The 22,683-nt window shown below is 44.0% G+C and overlaps 1 protein-coding gene across 1 annotated transcript in view; it reads left to right on the top strand.

Moving 5' to 3' along the window:
- Window positions 1-22,415, top strand: part of plekho1b (pleckstrin homology domain containing, family O member 1b) — a 29,994-nt gene extending 7,579 nt beyond the window's left edge. Inside the window, exons 3-6 of the mRNA XM_061257643.1 lie at window positions 10,001-10,141; window positions 13,577-13,681; window positions 16,394-16,495; window positions 16,965-22,415. Of these exons, the coding sequence (XP_061113627.1) occupies window positions 10,001-10,141; window positions 13,577-13,681; window positions 16,394-16,495; window positions 16,965-17,645 (1,029 nt within the window). The 3' untranslated portion in view covers window positions 17,646-22,415. The remainder of the gene's footprint in view (window positions 1-10,000; window positions 10,142-13,576; window positions 13,682-16,393; window positions 16,496-16,964) is intronic.
- The last annotated feature ends 268 nt before the right edge of the window (window positions 22,416-22,683 follow it).

Raw genomic sequence — 22,683 nt, forward strand, 5'->3', positions numbered from 1 at the left:
GAGTGTGGTCGGTGTGTGAGAGCTCCAGTGAGATAGATGTCAAAAGAAATGTACAGTGGAGTGAGACTGTGTTTGTTAAACGCAGTGACATTTGCCCGTTAGTGTGAAAGGCGTGTGAGAGAGAGCCATGGGAGTGATGGAAGAGATGGTCACATTGTAGCCAGAAGCGGTCCTGACACCTGAGTGAGCTGAGAAACAAAAGGAAAGGGCGCTAAAACATATCTTCTCACTGCCTTCACTCAATGGACCAAACAGCTACTCGCACTCACATCTTGCTAAAGTAACCACACATGACAAAATAGACTTGATTGCACACTGAATGACATCTATGTGCAGTATAATAAATGAAAATTGACTTTTTTCAGGCTATGCCATTTCTGTTACAGTATTATTACCTGTACTGACAGAAAGTGTCCAAGCTATATTTTAATATTTAGTGTCAATGTTAGGCATAATATAGAACAAACAAAAAAAAGTAATCTAACAGGATGTTGAGAACAGGCCTTTAAATGAAGAGTGAGCAGACTTATTACTACAAGCAGTGCTGCACAATTGAAAGACTGGTGAGGCTTTAAAGAAGCATTATTGATTCATTAAATATTAATGCCCACAGATGCACAAGCAGCTGTGCATGCACATGCACACGCACACACACACACGCACACACGCACACACACACACACACACACACACACAAACAAACATTTGCATGTATCACACACTGCTATGGAAATATCCAGCACTATTTGTGTGTATCTACGCACTTCCACCTACACTCAAGTGGACTTCCTGTTTTGAACCTTTGCAGAGCCAAGACCAAATGCTGATCATTGCAAGCTCTTCCTCCCTAGGCTGTTAGTGCTGGCCAGAGAGAGAGAGATGCACTCTTAGATGCTAATCAATCACTGGAAAGGGGTAATGATTTATTTCAGCTGGTGGGGGTGAGACATCTCAGACATGGGTAACAATTAGCAGCTGACTTCATCACCTCTCCAAAATCCAGCTGAATGGGAGGGTGTTTCTGCTGGATGGCATTTGATTAAATGAATGGCTGGAGAATCTCTGTTTTTACAGATTTCTCAGGTCCTCTGGCATTACTTCAGAGGTAGTCCATATATATGGCAGTCGAAAACCTCTCTTGAAGCTATTTCAATTTTTATCACATGTAAATTGTTTTCATTTTCGTGGCACCTCATGGGGAACCTTGTTAAAACCGAAGGGTTTATTTACAATTGGCAGATTTTCCTGAATAATTAGGTCATTAATGAATCATGCTGTTTTAGTATCCAGATATTCTTTAGTGACTCAGAAATCACCATCTTCCCTATATAGCTGCTTGCAGAAGACGAAGAGCATGTTTTGCACAGGCTATTTTCTGGTTTGGCTCTGGGCCCTTTCTAGCTAACCCCTCGGTGGGTGAAGTACAAAATCCCTGAATGCTGTAATCACAGGCTTATTTTGTCTGAAACTGAATCATCCTCATTAAAAAGCCTTGTGGTTGCCACATATAGAAGATTGAAAGGTTTGCAATGATTGTCAAGTTCAATGTGAAACCTAACATGAAAATATCTCAAAAAGCTAAAGAAGAAGAAGAAGGAATACATCCGCATAATGGTTTACATGTTCCCAAAGAATTAACCACAGAACAATTTTGTCCATTGTTCAGTCTACTTTAGATATGTGGAAATAGACAAGTGTGCAAATTGGGTGGATGTGATGAGGGAGGGCTCTGAATATACAGATTTAGTTTACCCAGAAGCACAGCCCTTTTCACTTTTCACTAATAAATGTATGGATACATGTTAAAAAAATCAAGAATTTGTTATTCAAATTAACATACGGTGCATAGCTGTATACTGTATTTGGAGATAATATTACTGCCAAATCATCAGCTCTGTCTGACTCATGCTTATATAAACTGAACATGATGTGGCTTGGCAGTGCCTCGTTATTTGCCTTACTGGTTATTCATGGCATAGACCTCTTTACAACTCTCAACAGCAAAAATTATAGCGACACCGCCATCCCACCACTATGTACGTTCATAATGAATGAATGACTTTTGAAGCACGTAATGTGATATATGCCTCTTTCATCCATGTACTTAACATGCAAATTAACTATACTTAATGTTATATTTAAAAATCAATGTAATATTCTGTTCACTCCACTAGATCTCACATTCAGAAAATATGTCACATATGTCAAGTGTATCCACGTTTGTTGGATTGTAGGTGAATTCTGGCCATTTTCATTATGTCACAGTGTAGGTGGTCAGCCGTGTGAGTATGTCACTGCAGTGACAGATGGAGAATGCCCTGCATTTATAAAGCTAATTAACAAGGCCATGCCTGCAATGGGCTTGTAAGTGGGAAAGGCTTCTGGGAGTATTTCTGACTGTCTGCTACCCTGGCAACTACTGTCAGGATGCTGTGCTTATCTCACAGACTGCCAGCCACAGATTCCCAGCAGCACAGTTAGTTGATCTTCTTTGCTGTTTGGTTTGTGTGTGTTTTTGTGAACTTAGAATTATAATATGTCTAGCCAAGCAGAGTGTTCCGACCAGACATGAATGCAGAACCATTGTGAAGCAATGTACATGCATTAACATTTATACAGAGCTCTGAGCGTTGTGTGGGTTGTGTATCTATCTGCCTAAAATTGTGTAATTAACCATGTTTTACCCGAAGTAGCTCATATGGAGCTTATCTATAGTTATATAGTGAGAACTAGCTTTCTGTAGAAGAACAACCCCTGGACAGGACAGCTGAGGGGTAGGCACAGAGCCTTTTTTGGTCTTTGGTGTGACTGCAGTTTAAGGAACCTAAGGCCCACAAGGCCAACACTACCCACAAGCTAACCACTAATGCAAGAATTTTGAGCTTGTCTGACATCATGTCTTTTTTCAGTCAGGACAGTATATTACTAGTTGCTGGAATTACTACCTCCTTTCAGGCTCCTCAACAGTTAACTGTCTCAGTTAACAAATTTCAGTCGGAGAAAAAAGCTGTTGTGTAATTAAGGGACAAATGAAGATCAGAGCCACCACACAGCTTCATAAGGCAGTAATGAGGTTGTGACCCCATTAACTGCAATGGGCAGTGGGTCTGTACGGCTTTAAAAACTCAAAATTGTTTGATAATGGAAAGTAGAGTACAATATTGTACATGCATTTAGTTATATCATGTAAATCCTCCTTTTGCTTAATGGTGGCTGCCCAACTCACTGGCATGCTGTTCGACAGGGTTAGGGGCACAGTGCAGTACAACGCCCCATGCACTATTTACACAAGACTCTCAGGGTTCTGTCCATGTAGTTTGGCTGTAATTTGGCCCCAAAGGTCCGGAGTGGGATTTAGATCAGGTGACTGTGAAAGAATGACCTCTTCTTCAAAACAAACTTAAATCTGCTTGCGCACTAGCTGGTGGTCCCCTGTTAAAGCGTTATCTCATACCTCAAAAAAGTGCATAATTCCTCTCGACTGCCACTGTAAAAAGAAAAGAATAAAAAAGCACCTAAGCAAAGGTCGTTTTTTGCAGTGCATTCAGAGCATCTTTCTCTCTATTATGCGCAGGCATCTGCTTATCGTGCAGGTCTAAATACACTCAGTGAGCAATTTATTAGGTAGACATTTAGTCAGCTGATCATGTGGCAGAAACTAAATGCATAAAAACATGCAGACGTGGTCAAGTGGTTCAGCTGTTTTCAGACCAAATGACAGAATGGGGAAGAAATGTGATCTAGCAGATCTAGTGAAATGAGTGTTGGTCCCAGAGAGGGTGGTTTGAGTTCATGTTTTTTTGTCTATTCTTCCTTTCAATTGCTACTGTTAATCACTGGCAGTGTTGAGGACCACAGACAAATCTCAGTGGAAATGATTCATGCATTTGACCTGTTGATGATGCCTTCAACAGAGTCAGTGCCAAAACGTCCAGGCTGTCCATGACAATTAGTGTCAGGGGACTCATTCTCCTGCACTCTGACTCTTCATTCAAAGTGTCTCAAAGATGTGTTGTAAGGTATGTGAATGAGAAAGGAGCTGGCTACATTGTCATTGTGTTCAGACACTGCATTGTTAGTGCAGTGTTCACATGCTGGATATGTGTGGCACTGGTCAATGATAAAGAAATTGAATCCAAGAAAAGAGAGCACCACTTTTGCATGCTGCTGTTGACCATGCTTGCACACATATAGTTTGTTTGCTTTGGTCCAAATCAGTTGAACTTTGTTACATTTTTGCATTTTTTTTGGGGTTCAGTTACATTCCTCACTGCCAAATTTAAAACATAAGCCATGGCATGTCAAGTTCTTCATTTATTGGACAGATATTTGGTGGGGTAAACTCACAACAAAAGGGTAGTATTGATCCACAACAATCATGCAACATCAATTATGTGTTGTACTCTTATGATTAACAATTTTTCCTTTGGCATTCCTGTAAACATTTGAGGAAACTGCAATATGAGAACTGTCAACAGTAAATGGTGTATTGCTTTGCACAAAGGTACTTAAGACCCACTACTACCAGATATAAGAGAAGGTACACAGATGCACCTTTTCCATGATAGTGAACATGTCCAATAGTAGTTAGGCTACTTTGCATTGTCACCCGTAATTAACCCCACCCCAGTGGTTGGTGCACATAAGCAGATGAATGGAGTGTTCAGCTGCTTAAAGAAACGTGACAAGCACTAGCGTTTAGGTGCCAGAGCCACTTAAAAGCTCTGAAAGGCCTAACATTGACTTGGATGAGTCCCAGATGTTGTTCTGGAGTTGTGCTGTGGTGACACCAACATGACAATGCGGAGTCCAGGGCGAGTTTCGATAGTCACAACTCTAGCCTGCTGTTATCTTATCCCGCTTGTCAAAGGACACTACTGGGTCATTACTCTCATGGAAACTGAGACTTAAGTGGCTTTAGCCCTTGAGGAGGGCCCTACCCTGAAGTCAGCTCCCTGGGAGTCGCACATTACTTGTATTACCTGGCGGCCCTCATCCCTGCTAGCCACAAGGCCTCCCTGTGCAGCCAGTGCTGGCAGCTGAAGCCAGACATGGGCCAGAGCAGCTGGTGGGCCAAGGGATCCTGTTGGCATCCTTATAAGGAAATTACATTGTAAAACTCTGGTTAGGGTTTGGGATAGTACTAGGGTTCAGGGCAGCAGGTTTGTGGACAATCTGACGTTTACGTCTCTCTTCAATTGCTTTGTGGCCTGCTTCCTAATTCTGTATCGTTCTGTGAGCTCTTTGCTCTGACGGCATGTGCTATTGGTGTCAGCTTGTGGTCTGTGTGTTCGTCTGAACCACGGCACAGGGCATTTCAACATCTGGTGCTGTCTGTGCCTGCGGGAAATAACTTTTACTTAAATCCCTTTAAGTACGGTAGGTAGGAAGGTACGTGAGACAAATCAGTTGGGAGATATTGTGGTATCATTGGTATACAGAGGGCTTACTGCTGAACAGAAAGAGCAACCTCTTTGTCAGCTGGGACCATGAGTTTGAGCTCTGGTGCACTCTTAAAACCCTGAGCCAAATTAGGAACTGGACACAGAGAAATCCTGGGAGACTAGCGGAGAGAAACAGGGGGAAACAGGAGGGGCTCTTTCCAAATGCTGCTTTTCATCTTGAAATACAAAAGAAGTAAACCTTGTGCTGCTGCTTTCTCTTGTTCCATGTGCTACCTCCCTCAGCCAGTGCATCAAGGGAATTTCTTCATATTTGATCTTTTCCAGTGCATCCCAGCATTTTGCAGAACACACAGTGCGGCAGCAGTTGGCTGTGCCTCCCTTCCACCTGCCCCCACCTGTTCCTCCCGCCTCCGTCACTAAGACAACACGTGCCAGATAGCAGGGGGTGGAGGGTGTTGGTTATAGAGCTATTTTTGCTGCTGTGATATCACCGTGCCTATCACTTTGCACACATCTCTCTCTCTCCCACAGATCAGCTCAGAGAAATGCACAGCATGAAACTTTAATAAGACTGCTTACCACACTCTCTCTCCCCCTGCAATCTATTAGATGTGTGTGTGTGTGTGTGCGTTTGTTTGTGTGTATGTGTTTGTGTGTGTTTGTGTGTGTGTGTGTATCTGTGTGTGTGTATGTGTTTGTGTGTATGTGTGTGTGTGTGTGTGTGTATACTGTAGTATAATGTGGTTAGGGAAATTGAGCGGTAGGGCACTGCTGTAAAGCATGGTGCTTAAGCTGTCTGACTGTATACATGGAAACTGTAGAACTGTGTAAGTTGCTCTGGGTGAGGTCATCTGTGTAAGTTGCTCTGGGTGAGGTCAACTGCTACATGCTTAAATACGAATGCGCATGTATGGTATAGCAGCAGATTCTGAAGTCAGCCTTTCTTCCCTGTATTTTAGGATATGTAGTGTGCTCAAAACTACTGTTTTTCTTTTGCTGAAATATGCTATTAATGCTATAAATCAATTTTTTCAAGATTCCATGTTTAGCCTTGGTTTCTAAAAGGAAAAACTTTCCAGTTGCTTGATTATAGGGTACTTAATGGACACTGGCTTTGGATGACTTTGGATGGATGTGTAATTGGAATTATTCTGATGTGCCTCGATAAAATGACTTCAAGACTTTTCTTAACACTGTAGCAACATAAACACATCTTTAAATCTCCATTCACACCCTTCTGATTTCTTTCACTGCTTTTATTGTTTTACTTTTATTACTTACTTTTATTGTATTGCTTAAGTTCATTCATTGGTGACCTATCCTGATGATAAGTCTTGCCTTGAAAAGGGATGCCCCTGCTTAAAACTTAATGCACAACAGCAAGGAGATGCAATATTGATGCCCTGTTAGCGTGCAATGGAAAATGTCCCCAAGAGTTTCTCCACACACATATCCACACACGTCTTTTGCTGGAAATAGCACCAGGCATCTTTTGTGGGTGAAACGCTCAGGTTTCTCCGACTAGTGAGGTGTGGTGAAGAAGTGCGTGTAAGTCTGCGCCGTGAATAGAACCCCTTACAAAGGAACCAAACGCGCCTGACCAGATGGTGTTTGCGATGTTTCCTTATCGCGGAGCGCAGAGAAGGCGATGTGGGTACATGACGCTGAGTGTGGTTAGCTGCACTGGCCTTGTTTTGGTGCAGGTTGTGGGGGGGGGGGGGGCCTTGGGGGGCACAGACAGCAACTGACTGTTTGACAGTCATGTCACTCCAAACTTACTGTTGGCCTTCTAGTCTTCAAACACAGCATTCTGCTGACCGGTATCAGTTGAGTGCCCCCAACTACCTCCGGATTGCAATAGGTTTTTGTCTACTCGACTACTACTTTTATGTCTTGCTCAAAATTTACTTCAGTCATGCCCTTTAAACACAACTCTTGGGTAGTTTTGCTACAAAGCAGGTTTTAGCTGTCTTGCACCCTTTGATGTCGCATTTCCGCAGATAGGGGCCTTTGTGACCTTCATAGCGATGGCAGCGTGTTTCATTTCCTCCTTTGACGTCAGCAGAAGTCTTCTGTGTGGTGTCTCGTTGCCGTAGCGAGCAAACTGTACCAGCTTTGCGTCCTCGCCCCTCTCTTTGTGCAGCTATATTAGGCCTCATTGTTGTGCAGTCCCCTGTTACCCACACAGTAACTGCCCCCTGTTATCCACACAGTAACTGCCCCCTGTTACCCACACAGTAACTTTTCCCTGTTACCCACACAGTAACTGCCCCCTGTTACCCACACAGTAGTTGTTCCCTGTTACCCACACAGTAACTGTTCCCTGTTACCCACACAGTAACTGTTCCCTGTTACCAACACAGTAACTGTTCCCTGTTACCCACACAGTAACCGCCCTCTGTTACCAACACAATAACTGCCCCCCTGTTACCCACACAGTAGCTGCCCCCTGTTACCCACACAGTAACTGTCCTCTGTCACCCACACAGTGACTGTTCCCTTGGCTTCTCACCCACAGTCTGTTTCCATGCCCAGCCTGTCGTGTGGCCCTGGGTGGGCCTGTAGACCCCCCGTTGGGCGCTTGTATGAGTGCCCGTGCAACACAGCGTGCTAAGAGCCACAGAGTTTGATTTCTCCGCCGCTGTTCTAGTAATTAAAATTGATTGCTGTTTAACGAGGCTGTTTTGTCTGGCTGCTTGACATAAACGGAGGCTATAGTGTGTAAATGTGGTTGTGTTGCGGCATGGCACTTAATGTGTAAGGATGGTCGCCGGACTGGCATCTAAGTTCTCCCAGAGCACTAAAACTCATTCTTCATCTGTGGTCTCTTTTATGGGGTGCAATTCTCTGGAACAAAAAGGAGCAATTCTGGGCTTGGTTCTTTAATGTTCATGAGACCAGGGTAGTCCATGAACTGCGCGACTTGACTTGACCTAAAGTAAAGGTAGATTGATCACAGTTACAGACACTGCATTGATTACAAAAACTCCCAAAGAATCAATGCTGTCTTAAATAAATGTAATATGATGTAACAGTATATTTAAATTTCTTGTAAATAAAAAAGTAACACTTCACAGTATATGGGCAAATATACAAAGCATTGCCTGTAGATATTGCAATATTTTTTTTAAAATCACTGTGAAATATATTTATCATTATATTTTACAAAATGTCCGCAGGATAGATGCAATATTCGCAGTATATTGCAGTATCTAGCAGTAATTGACAGTGCTGGTGGTGGAAGGACAGTCAGCAGATCGTGACACAGCTGCCTGGCTGATTGGCAGTGAGCTGTGGGATCCCCGCCAGCCCCGCCCCTGATGGGAAGTCACAGGGTGGGACAGGGAAGGCAGTCTCCGCATTCTGAGTGTCTGCATGTCAGCACGGGGAGTTGAGCAGTGCTGCATGTGTCCTTCTGTTGAGTGCCAGCCGCTCTCTCCATCAAGAGCCCACAGACGCACTGGCCCCCCCTGTAGGATGCCACATCACACCATAGCAGATGTGCCACAGTCCATGATGAAATAAAAAATAATGTTGTTAGAGTAAACGGGGATCTGGAATAATAATGGGAAAAAAGAAAATTTATTAAATAGTCTTTCATTATTGCTCTCTTACTGCAACAGCCCATATTCTGGCTTAAATAAACATTTTATAAGAACCACATGGGACAGTTTGTGACCATGCTACTTATACTGTACAGTATACAGTTTAAACACAATAATAACTACTGTGGGCCAGCTGTGAGCCTACTGTACCAGCCTTGGTGTGTCAGGAATGTGTCTTCTGTGCAGAGCTCAAATGTTCAGTGAGGGGAGCAAACTATATCAACCGAAACAACATGCAAAATGGTGGAATAACCGCATGCAAAATACATTTTCTGCGAATGTGTGCGGTGTAAGAGTCGGCTCAACAGAAACCTGCAGCTGTTTGGGAACTGGCACTTTCAACATACAGAAAAGGACGTGCCCACAATGCACACACACACACCCACACACACTCCGACACATGCACCAACACACACTCTGAGAGTCCCCTCAACCCCCCTCCCCACACATCACATGATGATCCGCCACAGCTGTGTCCCACACATGGTGTCCGCTGCAGGGGACCGGGTTGAGAACTAGGCCAAGGAGTGAGGTTCAGCTACGCCGCTGTGAGTCCTCTTCCCCATACGGGGTAATGACATTAAGGCCCTCCGCTGCACCCGCTAAGCCCTGGCGCACACCCCTCTGGCCAATTCACCAGAGCGGAGGCCCCGGATCCATATGGCGACGTGTGGGTGTGTTGCAGACAAAGCCGCTGACCTTAATCCAATTAGCTGTTAACATGTGCTGTTGTTTCTACTGCCCGTGTTTGCTGTATTTTCAGGGGGGTATGGGGGCTCGGTGAGGTATGATAACTTAAGTCATTCATGGCCTCAGACGGGTATAGGTTCTAATATGAAAATGTAGCTGGTTGAGAGCCATGCCTTTGGCCCTACCTTGTTGAAATCAGTCTTGAGTGAAGTGCATGTGTTTTGGCTCAGAATAAAACTCTACATCTGCGTGAGACACAAGGTCTCTCCACGACTGAACTGTGCCACTCTGTCTCTGCAGGTGAAGGATGAGAAGAAGATCCAGGAGGTGTTTGACCTGACGGACTACGAGCGCTCGGAGGAACTGCGCAAGTCCAAGAGCCGCAGCAAGAAGAACCACAGCAAGTTCACCCTGCTGCGCTGCCGGCAGCCAGGGAACACGGTGAGGCTGAGGGGGCAGGAGGGCATCGCTGGGCCACTGTGATGACTCTGCTCAGCTGGGAGCTCAGTGGGGAGTTGCCCGGCTGAAAAAAACAGCTCAAGCTAGTTTTGAAACAGCTGGTTGACCAGTTCAAACCACCTCCCAGCTCAACATGGTTTAGCTGGTTGACCACTTCAGACCAGCTCCCAGCCTGACATGGTTTGACCAGCTCGAGCTATGTTTTGAAACAGACCAGCTACAAGCACTAGCTCATACCCAGCTAGACCAGCTTATGGCCAGCTTGACTAGCTCAATTTTCAAGCTGGTCAAGCTGGCATAGCTGGATTTTACAGCGGGGAGAAGAGCTCACAGAAGATGGAAGAGCACGGGGGCTGAGTCAGCCTGGTGTTTGTTAGTGATCGGGGGAGTCACTGCTGAGGCTGTGTGCGATTGGTTACAGCTAAGCGCTAGGTAAACTCCCCTGACCCAGCTGAGCCATTATCCTGTCCTGAGTAATTAAATCTGATTCTGCTAATCGCCTTTCACCGCCCCAGACAGAAGATGCAGTGTTCATACACGGGAACACTGCCTCCCAGACACGCAGCCTGCTCACTTACTGACAAACAAAACATCCGCTATTGTGCACATTCTCCCAAATACAGGCAGCCATTCAACAACCGCATATTCTCTCCTGCGCACTTATTTACATTTGCGACTTAAAAATGTATACATTTTTCCACACAGTCAAAAAAATACAAAATTCACTTCCATCCTGAAATATTTTGAGAGGGTTGATTTTTAGTATGTTGTAAACAAAATCCAGTGTCATAATCCACTGGACCTGAGGAACAAATAAGCAAAGCTTGAGGGGAGCATTCTCTGCTCGTAAGATAAGATAAGATAGACTTTATTGCCCCAAAGGAAATTTGTCTTGGACACAACAGTGCCTGCTGTATAAACTAACATGTAAAACACAAGTACAAATCCTGTGAAAACCAATACAGTCATCAATGCCTGTAACAAACATAGATATATATAGATAAGTATATGTGCAGTGGTAGGATGCCTTGTTGAAGTATACAGTATAATACATAGTAATAGTAGTGACAAAAACAAAATGCTTAATCAGAAAGACAGTAACATCAGAAATTACGACATCTGTATCCAGACTGCCCACTGAGAGAGCAGTCTTTATTCCCTCAAACAGTTGTGTAGGTACAACATTTCAAGTGTGAGAGCACTGTTTACACCATGGAGGATTGTAGCCTCTTTCCTTTAAAGAGAATTTAGAAGAAAAAAAACAAATACAAAAAAAAATCTTCAGCCGCAAGCAAATGATCAAAGTGGAGTTGGATCCGTGCAGGGTGGGATGGGAAATAGGGCCCAGTTGGCAAAGGAGCAGTGCATTTGTGAAGGATAGGGAAACATTAACTCTGAGCAATCTGCTGAAATTCCGTGTTGAAGCAGGCGGTTAATCCCCGACCTCAGGCCCTGTGGGCCCGAAGCCTCAGCACTGCCTCTTCTGTGCTGCTAATAACACTGCCTGCCCACCCCAGCAGCTGTGCTCTCAGAACAGAACACCAGGAGAACCCGCACCCAGCCTGACCTCAGTATGCAACAGTATGTCACATGATAATTATGTTTAAGATAGACTCCATACTTTTGCTGTTCTTTCAGATTTATTAGAAAAAAAATTGCCATTTGGAATTGAAACTTTTAAAAGATGTCCTTTTTGAGATCAGGGTTAATTTATTACTCTCAGTGTGATTTTTAAAGTGCTTTATTTCATTGTGCAAAATTGTAAAACCTGTGGTGAGTTTTCTGTGTGTTGAAAGTGCCATTTTCTCAAACAGCTGCAAGTTCCCATTGAGGTGACTCTTACATCACACACATTTGCCTGTCTGGGAGAATTTGCATGTACACATCCGTGGTTATGCCACCATTTTGCATGTCGTTTATATATAGTTTGCGCCCCTCACAAACCAGTTTGAGTTCTTCACAGAAGAAGCAATTTTTCCACATGCTGCGTATCCCAAGAGAAGATAAATACTCAACATCTTCAGCAGCACTGAAAACCTCATAGAGGCATAACTGTTAATCTTATATTACACTTTTTCATATAAAACCATATTTTAGCAGCAGGCTAAAAAAGGGGCATCATCAAGCTGGTTAGATAAACTTATAATTGAGGAATTTCCTTACCCGTAAGCCTTCTGTAAGTTCAGTAAGCGTTTAATTTCCAGCAGAGAGCTGTAGTTTGTGGAAACTGGAAAGCCTTTGGCTCCTCCCCAGTACAGTGCTGCTGAGGTCTGGGCAGCTGCTGTGGCAGCTTCTGTCTCCAACACAGAAAACATCTCTCCTCTTTGTGTCTTTACACCACCGCCATTCCTTCAGACGCCAGCATCTGCCTATGGCTGGTCCAGATAAGAGACCAGGGCCCTGGTCCATAAAGCAGGATCACCGAGTTAAGCCCGGAACAGCTCTTTTTTCTTCTGTCCATGTTCCCGGAGTTGGGCATGGACCAGGTTTTATTCGTTGCAGTTATTAGGCTGCTTTGTGGAGCAGGCCCCAGATGAAGCCTAAGGAAGAGTGGACGTGTTTCCCAGACATCTCTCTCATCCTGGCAGGGTGTGCCGTTTCAGTGCCACCGAGACCGAGAGCCATGAGCTGCCAAGTGGGTGAAGAGAAAGACTGGCTCTGGAGCTGAAGGCTGCCAAATCGCTAGCGAGTGCCCTCTCCCCATGGCCTTATTACCATCAGACCACAGAGCTGAGAGAAGCCAGCTGTGCTAGTCTCACTTCTCAGAAAAATTAATATCTGATGTAAGGGATTTTTATTTCACAAGGGACAATTCTCACCTGAGTGAACCTGAAATCACCTGCCCATGAGGAGAGAAGTACATAGAGCAGCAGTTACGGCCCTGCTGATAGCCCAGTTTTTGTATTCCCTTTGTTCCTTAGGTTTTTACAGTTTCAAGGTGGTTTGATAATATAGCCTCAAGCCAGAGTAATTAACGAAAGTGAGCAAACACACTAAATGAAAATGGGTAAGGGTAATGTAGTGATTGCAAAAGTAAGATAATACTAACTGCCCTAATGAACACTATTAAAACTAAATAATTATACCCCATTATCTAAGTCTGGCCACCCTCCACTTGTACATCAGAAGCAGGTGTAAGTGACACTCAGACCACGACAAGCTGTCACAAAGAGTCTCACCAAAGAGCATTGGTCAATTTTCACTGCTTGTTGGTATATTTTCTCATAAGTGCCACGATTCATTTAATCATTTATATTTTTCAGTAGGGTTTTTTTTTTTTTGCTTTTTATCAGTAGCACTGTACAGATGTTTCCTGTTTCCTTTTAAGGCAGGCTAAGAACTGTGTTTTGGTTCTCTCCCTCCCTTTCTGGCTTTTCCTGTGTCTCACCCTCTTTCTCTCTCCCCTTCTTCTCCCAGGTCCCAAATCTGGTTTTCCTGGCTGTCAGTCCGGAGGAGAAGGAGTCCTGGATTAATGCTTTGAATGGGGCCATCACCAGAGCCAAGAACCGCATCCTGGATGAGGTACGGTCTCTCGCCTGTGTGTGTCTTACCTGAGAATACCTCCCTAATGAAGCCAGTCCCTTGATTAAACCCTTGATTAAGACGGTCATTGGTGGTGGATCACGCGGCTCGTTCACTGATCCTGTCTTAAACAGATTTCCTGACAAACATGGCCGCTTAGTTCCCGCTCCCGACCTCCAGCCTTCACGCTCGCAGACGCACGTGCGGGTGCCCAGTTAATTACTTTCATCAGAAGAGCAGACAGACGTGACATCGTGCGCTTCTTTGAGACCGGACCATTTCCTCAATGACAAACCTCTGAATTTAATTCCTCCCTGACGTTTGCTTAATGAGATCTGCAGAGGTGACTCAGCTGCCGGGCTTGTGTGTGAATGGCGGGAAGGTGATTCAGAAAAGGCACACGTGCAGGAAGGAGAAATGAATTACAGCGTCTGTTTGCTCTCTGCAAAATGAAAATGGCGGATGGAGCACAGTACACACATCAGCAGCGGAAGGTCAGGGATGACTCAGCCACCCCCAGCCGGCCTCATTACTGTCCCAGGTGCCCTGGTGCAGGGCTGGGCCTCCCGCTAGATAGGAGGAAGCAGGATGTCAGCTGATGGACAGCATGTGAGCCAATGCTTCTTTGATGAATATCGATTTCCTCTTCGCTTTAGGCTCGATCAGTATTCTGGTATATAACATGGAAAGTCTAAGGGTTGTGTCCCACTTCCATTTGTCTTCAGGGAATGCACCGATATGCTGTATTGGAAGTATACGTTGGTTGATTTTGCAGCTTTGAAAGAATTGGGTATTACAAACACATGATGCAACTATAAAATATGGAAGGCACTGATGGGTCCATAGGGTAAAAAAAAATTTCACCTCACAGCAGACAAGTTCTGAGTTTGAATCCTGGTCGAGGGACACGTGGAGTTCTGTGCATGTTCTCCCCATGTCTGGGTGGGTTTCCTCCAGGTACTCTGGTTTCCTCCCGCAGTCCAAAGACTGGTTGGTTAATTGCAGAGTTGTCCTTGGGGTATGGAGGTGTGAGTGAATGGTGTGTGGGCCCTGCAATGGATTGGTATGCTATGTAGTACCTCCACAACCATGAACAGGAGTACTTGGTTTAGAAAATGGATGGATGGATTTTGCATTTGCATTTGAGAAGTTTTGTGATTTGTCATATTGGTCTCAATATTATAGGACTGAAGAAAAAAAAAACACCAATCAACACGTTTTTATTCAGGTTCTGGGCTTAATTTCAAATGGCAGCAAATAAATACATTTAATAAATGGTTAAGAGCAAAAAATATTTATTTAGATGTAACACTTGTTGGTCACCATGCAGAAATTTGGTTTCTTTTTGTAAGAATTTCATCTTGGCTGAATCTGGCTCAGGTGATCTTTGTGGACTGTGAACATCAGGATGGAAAAACAATATTTGTGGTGATTATAGACAGTCACATTTGAATCACAATACAATATGTGTAAAGCAGCAATGCAATAAGGTTACATTTGAAACTCCAATATACAGTGGAACTGTAAAGCACTCTTGAGATTCTAGATTCTCATTATTATGTCAGGTAATATATTCATACCACTGTTTCAGAATACATGCTATTATTAAACATTTTTTAATATTGGGAGTGCAATAGTGCAGAAGTAAAAAAACCTTGAATGTGGATCCTGTTCAGAAATATATTTTGCATGTCACACATGGGCATGGGACATCTGGGAAACATAAAAAATTGAAAAATGTATTTGCATGAATGAACACCAATGCAAAGGAACCAGCTGATCACCATGTTAAACTCCCCTTCAGATCACTTCCAACCCAATAAATTCATTTTCACCCAACAGCAAAATGAACACCGTAATTCTAGATGCAAGTCACTTCAGACAAAGGCTGCTATACCTACATTGGTTTACTGTAAAACAGTTCAGTTAGGCCAAGGTATAAACTTGAGCGAGGTATGAAGATGGTATGAGATGAGCAGAAATGGCCATTTGTGGAAATGCATGTGGTTATCACAGATAACCCGTTGGACGAAAATATGGAAGGTAGCAGGAGGTGTAATATGGAAGGTAGCAGGAAGTGTAATATGGAAGGGATGCACATGTTGGCACATCTAAGACAGTGAACAATCAAGTGGGCTGCCAGTCTGAGCGTAAGGCTTTTACCAACTCACTCAAGCTTTTAGTCTGACCTGGCTGCCTGACTGAGCTAACGTGCTAATGCATATATATATTATTTCAGTATGCTATCTATTTGCCTCCTAGATGCTTTGTCCAGGGGCATTACAAACCCTCCAAACAGGTGAATATTCACTGGGTGAATTCACAGGAATTAGATTACACAAGGGTCCAGAGTCAGCACTCCATCTAGAAATCATAGCTGCAGCCTAGTGCTTACAAGGCTAGTTTAGCCACTGTGCCACACTGCTGCTGAAACTATGCACTTATCAGTGGCTTATTTAGGGCACATTGGTAATTGTGTTGTTGGAACATTGGCCCTGAGCAAACAACAACAGCTACAGACTGAATTTGTTTGTCCCGTGGGAGCTTATGCAACATTCTGAGTGTGTCCGGGCCCATCACATGTCCCCGGTCGATGTTCAGATGGAACATCTGATCAATTAAAATCCCGAAGCCCCTGGGCTAGCATGGAGATCCTGTCCCCCTCTTCACCCTCCTATCTCTGCCTCACCGTCTCCATTTCCCTCTCTCCAGGTTACGGTGGAAGAGGAAAGCCTCCTGGCTCATCCCACGCGCGACCGTGCCAAGATCCCACACACCCGCCGCCTGCCCACCCGTGGGCATCTCATGGCAGTGGTACGTGCTGCCTCCATCGGGGATTGCATGTATTAGCGGCTGGTTAATACCTCCAGGTTTCAGATCTCAGTTTTGTTAACTTCTGTAAGGATCTAGAGTGAATTGCTCCTGTGTGGTTATGGATAGATTAGGTTTCCTTTAATCCCCCCCAAAAATATTTCTACATGTGTAATGGCTACAAGGCTGACTGATGTAGAGTAATGATGCAAACACTTCTCTACCTATAATAGATCAGTGTTTTGTAATCATTAAATTACCAACATCAAAAAAAATCCACGAATCGACATAATATCGACCTCCGAGGCTGGCATTGATTAGAGGTCTAACTGACGTCAACATGCTTGCTGGGTCAGATGAGGGGCAGAATGGAAAGCAGGAAATGCATCTTCCTCTGTATTGCACCTTTAAAGGGGATTGCTGTAGGTGTGTCGGCCGGCAACGGGGCTGAAATGTGCTGCTCTGTCTGCAGGCGTCCACCTCCACCTCCGATGGCATGCTGACTCTGGACCTCATCCAGGAGGAGGACGCCAGCACCCCAGAGGAGCAGGACACCGGCGACAAGAGCTTCCGGGTCGACCTGGACAAACCGGCGGGGCAGGCCGCGTTGGGCGGCCAGGGCTCGGATTCGGAGGGCGGCAAACCCGCGGCGCCGTGTGAGCCGGCCGGGAGGGCGGGGAGCCTCCCCAGAAAGGGCGAGATCTCCTGGGACCGGCAGCAGCCCGACGGGCAGGCCCGCACCCCGCAGCCCAGCAAGAGGCTGACCCCGGCCGAGAAGAGCCGCTGCGCCTCCATGGAGGAGATCCTCTCGCACTCGGACACGCGCGCCACCAAGCGCGCCCTCCCCTCCTCTCCGTCCGCCCCGGCCCAGCCCATCAGCCGGCTGCAGGACCTCATCTCCCAGAAGCTGGAGAGAACTCAGGAGCTGCTGGCCCAGGTGCGGGTGCAGGAGATGCAGGGCGGGGAGGCTGAGAGGCTGCTGCAGGAGGCCGCCTCCACCTGGGGCCAGGCCCAGGACGTGCTGGAGGAGGTGCAGGGCCTGCGGGCGCTGTACCGCCAGCTGGAGGAGGCCCCCGCCGCGCCCCTCACGCCCTCGCAGAGCGCCAAGCTGAAGAGCCCCCAGCAGTCCCAGCACAGGAAGAGCATGATGTGATGCAGGGGGGGACTACATGAGACAGAGGACCGCTAAACCCTTGTAAAAGCAAAGCAAAATGAATTACAGGCATGTGGAAATATGTCTGGATTTGCTTTTTTTTTTTAAATGTGTTTCTTTTCACTCTATGCTGTGACAAAAAAATGCACAAATTTAGTTCCCTTGAATGCTGATCTCCACTTTGTATGTTTGCGCCTTCGGCGCGTGTATGTTTTCTGTTCAGGGGAATTGGGAGCAGGGTGCGACTCTCGTCAGTGTTGAGTTGTCAAAGTAGACTGGGTGCAGCGCTTTGTGCAGCGCTTTGCTGTCCAGGGACAGCGGATCTGAACCAGCCGAGGCGTCAGGCGGCTGATGTAGTCCCGCCTAGCGCTCTCTGTACATACTGTCAGGCTGCGTCGCAGGCCCCCTCTGACAGCAGGTACAGGGTTTTGAGCGCTGTGCTTCTGGGCTGGGAAAGATATCGGCTCAGAAGGAAGAGCTGCTGGGACAGCCCGTCTCCCGGCTGGCCCGCCCGGAATGTGAATGTTTTCCTTTCATGTTTGGTAACGCACTGGAAATGTTCCATAACCGTGCTGCTGCAAGTTCCCAGGGCTCCAGATCAATACAGCCACCGAGCTGGAGTCCCTGCTGTTGTAATAATGCCATTCAGAAACATAACTGCCGGGGTCCCTGTCACCAAATTTGTTGGAGCTGACCTAAGTCCCATCCCCGGGCCACAGTTTGAATGAAAAACACAGGGGCGATGTCACCAGTGGCTCACAAGCTGATACAGCGAACGCTGTAGTCAAAAGACAGATATCAAATGCAAAACCTAGGCAAAGTCTGTATGGCCACGATTGACATCATCAGGTTTTGTTGTTTTGTGTTAATTCAATTTTAGCTTTTGTGTTGCAAGATGAACAAAAACAATGACAGCACACAAAGCCAGTGTGTTGTCCTCTACAGCAGTCAGCCTGGTGTGGATATTATTTTTTTCATTCTGGGGTCAGACAAGGTGAAGGGATTGCTCCAGCAGTTTTTGGTTTCGAAATGAAGGTAATGGAGACTTCAAATCGAGCTTCATTTGGAGATCCCACGCAGTACTTGCAGGAAAGAAACCACTTATTATGAAAATAAGCAAATAGTAATAATGAACTGGATCTGTGTTTGTAGGTCAGAGGGGTTTATGCAATTGCACCATGAGGAACACTGTAAAACAAGAACTCGACACTGGTGTGCAGAAAGTGCAGATGCATGTGAGTTGTTTTCCTGGCAAGGAATACTTGAATACTTGTGGGCTTAACTTTGTTAAGACAATCTAGCCAGCAACGCAGGGACTGTATATTACAGCGTTTTGCATCTCAATCACATTTCCAATGAAAATGGAATACAAAATGTAAAAACTGCCTTAGAATACCTTCAGGTAGGATCTGTATGCTGTATCTTACACCTATAAACACTGTTTGCTGTTCTGAATCTGAAGAATAAGTTGTAAATGCAGTGTTATATTAGATGTTTGAATATGGGCCCTGGCATGCATGTGCTGGGGGTCAGAAAGTGATTGGCTAAATGGTGTTAATGCTGGGCTGTTCGTCTTCTCTGATTGGTTTATGCCCTGTTGTATAATGGGAGTTTGCCTCTGCGGTTTTGTGTACCAGTGAACGGTCATTTTCAGCTGCAGAGTGAGGAACTGCTCAGTGGAGTGGGTCAGAAATGGCTGACAAACCAAAGGGTATTTCTTGCCAGCATGCCTCGCCTTGTTTTACAGTTAGTAACTTTAAATTGTGTTTGCACAGTAGTACTGGGGGTTATTCTGTTCTGTCACTCAAACATTACTAAAACAGTGTTATTTTTGTGTGTTTTTTTAATGTGAAAAGTGCTTTTTGATGGAATAAGAAAGGTATGCTTTTGAGAACAAAAAGCAGGGGTCATGGACTCAAAAGGTGTCTGCTTTGAGAATTGTCATAACTGTTTGTGTGGGAGCTCAGCTCTGTAGCTCAGCAATGCAAATTCATCAGTGAAGCTATGCACATTAAGGCACATAAAGTTAATGTTGGATCTAAAGGAAATGAGCATCAAAGAACTTTAAAGACAGTCGTGGGGATTTTTGGTAAAAAAAAGCATAGTTGCTCATGCAAATATTTTAAGTTGGTGTCCAAATCTGTGGCTTTGTATGCAGTTATATGATTGAGCAAAGTTTATTTTCAAGGACACCAGGATTTTTCTCCACAGGATCACAGTACACTTCTCTGGAATCAGGGACGTTGACTCTTAAACACACCCTCATTGGTCATAGCTTTGCCTTGAAGAATTGGACCATTAAGCAAAGCATGCAGTTAAAATATGAAAAATAATAGTGGAAAATTGTTTTGGACGACAATTGGAATAGAAAACAAATATTTCTCCAAAATGGCTGTCTCCCTAAATGTATGGGGAATTGCATAAAGGCTCTGGGTCCACTTGCACTGTTATTAGCCTGTCTGATTGTGTCAGAAGAAACTCTCAAACTCATTTCTGGAGCACGTGTTAGAAGCTACTACTGACATAATTCACAGGCTGTCTTGCTAAAAGCAATCTGCAAAAACCTTCATTGAAATGAAATCATCTGAGTAGGAGGATGTGGTTTTTATTTTTGAATGCTGTTCATAGACTTGTCAGGTTCACTTATAAGAACCATGACGACATACATCTTTTTTTTGCGATCAGTGAACTTGGAGACCAGGGGCCTGTTCTACACAGCAGGATTACTGAGACAGCCAGATAACTTCTGTTTTTCCTTTAGTCCATGTTCCAGATTTGGCAGGGGTCCAGGTTTTAACCAGTGCCGTTATCCAGCTAACTCAGTATTCTACTTTGTGTAACAGGCTGCAGGTGGGTACTTACAGGTGTGCAGCATTGTAGGAATATTGGAATCGTGTTTTTTTTGTCAGACTTTACAATCATATTACTCACTGACACTACTTAACACACATGCATATTGCATTGAGTTAATATATGCATATAGTGCAAGTAGCCTGAAAACAGATGCTTCTATTCAAGGGGTATTGCTACAAAAGGGCTAAGCTTTCCACACAAATATTACAACTAAGTAGGCCATATTACGATGTTTACTTTATTAGTATTATTGTTTTCTTTTTGTTGGATGTAGCCTGTTGAACAAAGCACAGGCAATCCTGAGGGTAATATGTTTGTTTGCTTGTTTTTTCTTCTTACCATAAGTTTTATGTTTCCAGAGCCTTTTGACTAATCGTAATTTTAATTTTAATTAGGCCTGTAATTATTATTTGTTTTCTGGTATGTTTGGATTCCCTAAAGTCATGTGTACATCAGTCTCCTGGTTTTCATTTTCGACAGATGGATTAGCGATATTGTGTGATGTCAATGTGTGATTTATTTTACCGGGTACGACTGCAGTGAAACAGGGTGAAGAGGCCAGTTAGCCACAAGATTAAAAAAAGAAAGGCTGCCATTGCAATCTTGTCTACCAGTTCAACGGCTCAACATTACTGCTCTACTTGAGCTATTGTACGAACAGTTCTCCATTGCTGTGGCGTCATGACACAACAGTCATCAGGTGGCATTAAACTATGAATTGATACCTTTTAATTTCCTGTCAGTACAAATTCTGTTATGGAACTTCAATGATAAAATGAACTTAAAAAGGAAGTGAGCTGAGCATAGCAACTGAGCTAGACGTAGTGTATTGGCAACCTTGATAGCATACCACAGTTATGCCAAAGATTACAAGGTAGGAGTATACATCCTCCAGCAAATGATTAAGGATAATGAATAATTTCATGGATTAGAAGACAAGCCGTCTTTTTGGTTGTCGCATGTCTTGCACTTGGTGTGGATGGTTTGACTTCAGCCAAAATAACCTTCAGATGCAACAACAACTCACAAACAGGTCACCCCAAACAGTGGGCATTAGCTGAAATCATTGTCTGTATTCGGTTCCAGGAACAGACTTATTCATTCCAGATATATGATGGATTGTGTGAATGTTGCTGTTGTTAAACTTAATTACAATGTTTGAACCACACAATGCTAATGGAATGTTAAATGAATGTGCTGTGTAAATGTTTATTGTCGAGATGGCGTTTACAGAAAATACATTTTAAATACACTTAGTGAAGAAGTGGTACTGAATGGAATGAAATTACAGGGCATATGAATTGTTTTTCAAACTTACTGCACAACTTATTTCGAGTCACATTGGTTTTAATTTACAGTCATTTGAAGAAATGTTTTCATTATGATTTAGTAATTTGTCATGAATGTACATGTGGTTCTTATGCTGTCATTTGACTATCAGTGAATTTTAAAAGATCACTCCTGGTTTACCTTCAGCTACAAAAAATATTTCTGCCATTTTATAACTGATTGCTCAGAAGGGTGTTTTGGTTGAAGTTTTCAAGCAATTTTATTCTAAAGCAAAAAGTCTTCCTTCCTTTTACATATGTTTCATTTTAGTTTAACATTGCTTTTCCTCTGTGGCATAGAGGGGAATTTTATTCACACGTTTGTCTTGTACCAAATGGTAGTTACTTTAGCCTTAACATGGTGTTGGGTTTGTGCAAGGGCTTGGAATCGGTATAGCAAAGAGAAAGGATTGTCACCCACATTCGTACATGGTACAGATGCTTGTTTCAATATGGTGCAACAGAGACACCATAATGAGTCAACTGATTTATTTAGTTAACTGAAGAAGGCATTCAGCTCTTTATGGCTGAAATTGGTTAAGCCTTGAGATTTCAGGGTTTAATGTGAATAAATGTGCTATAAAAAGAACATTTTGGTTTTCATTCTTCAGTCGGAGGTCTTGACTTTTGTTTGATTTGTTCACATTATTGAGGGGCAAAACATCTTCTTTGTTCAATGTTAACACAACTTGGTCAATCAATCTGTAAAATGATATGCACATAGTGAAAATGTTATACTATTTAATTCATTATTTGATTGATGTTTATTCACACGACATTGATCTAGTTCTCATTGTACATATACTTTGGCTTTGTGCCCAATAACAAATCAGAGGTCATTCCTCTGGTCCTCTGCT

This window comes from Conger conger, chromosome 1, assembly GCF_963514075.1.
Source record: "Conger conger chromosome 1, fConCon1.1, whole genome shotgun sequence".
Classification (NCBI taxonomy): Eukaryota; Metazoa; Chordata; class Actinopteri; order Anguilliformes; family Congridae; genus Conger; species Conger conger.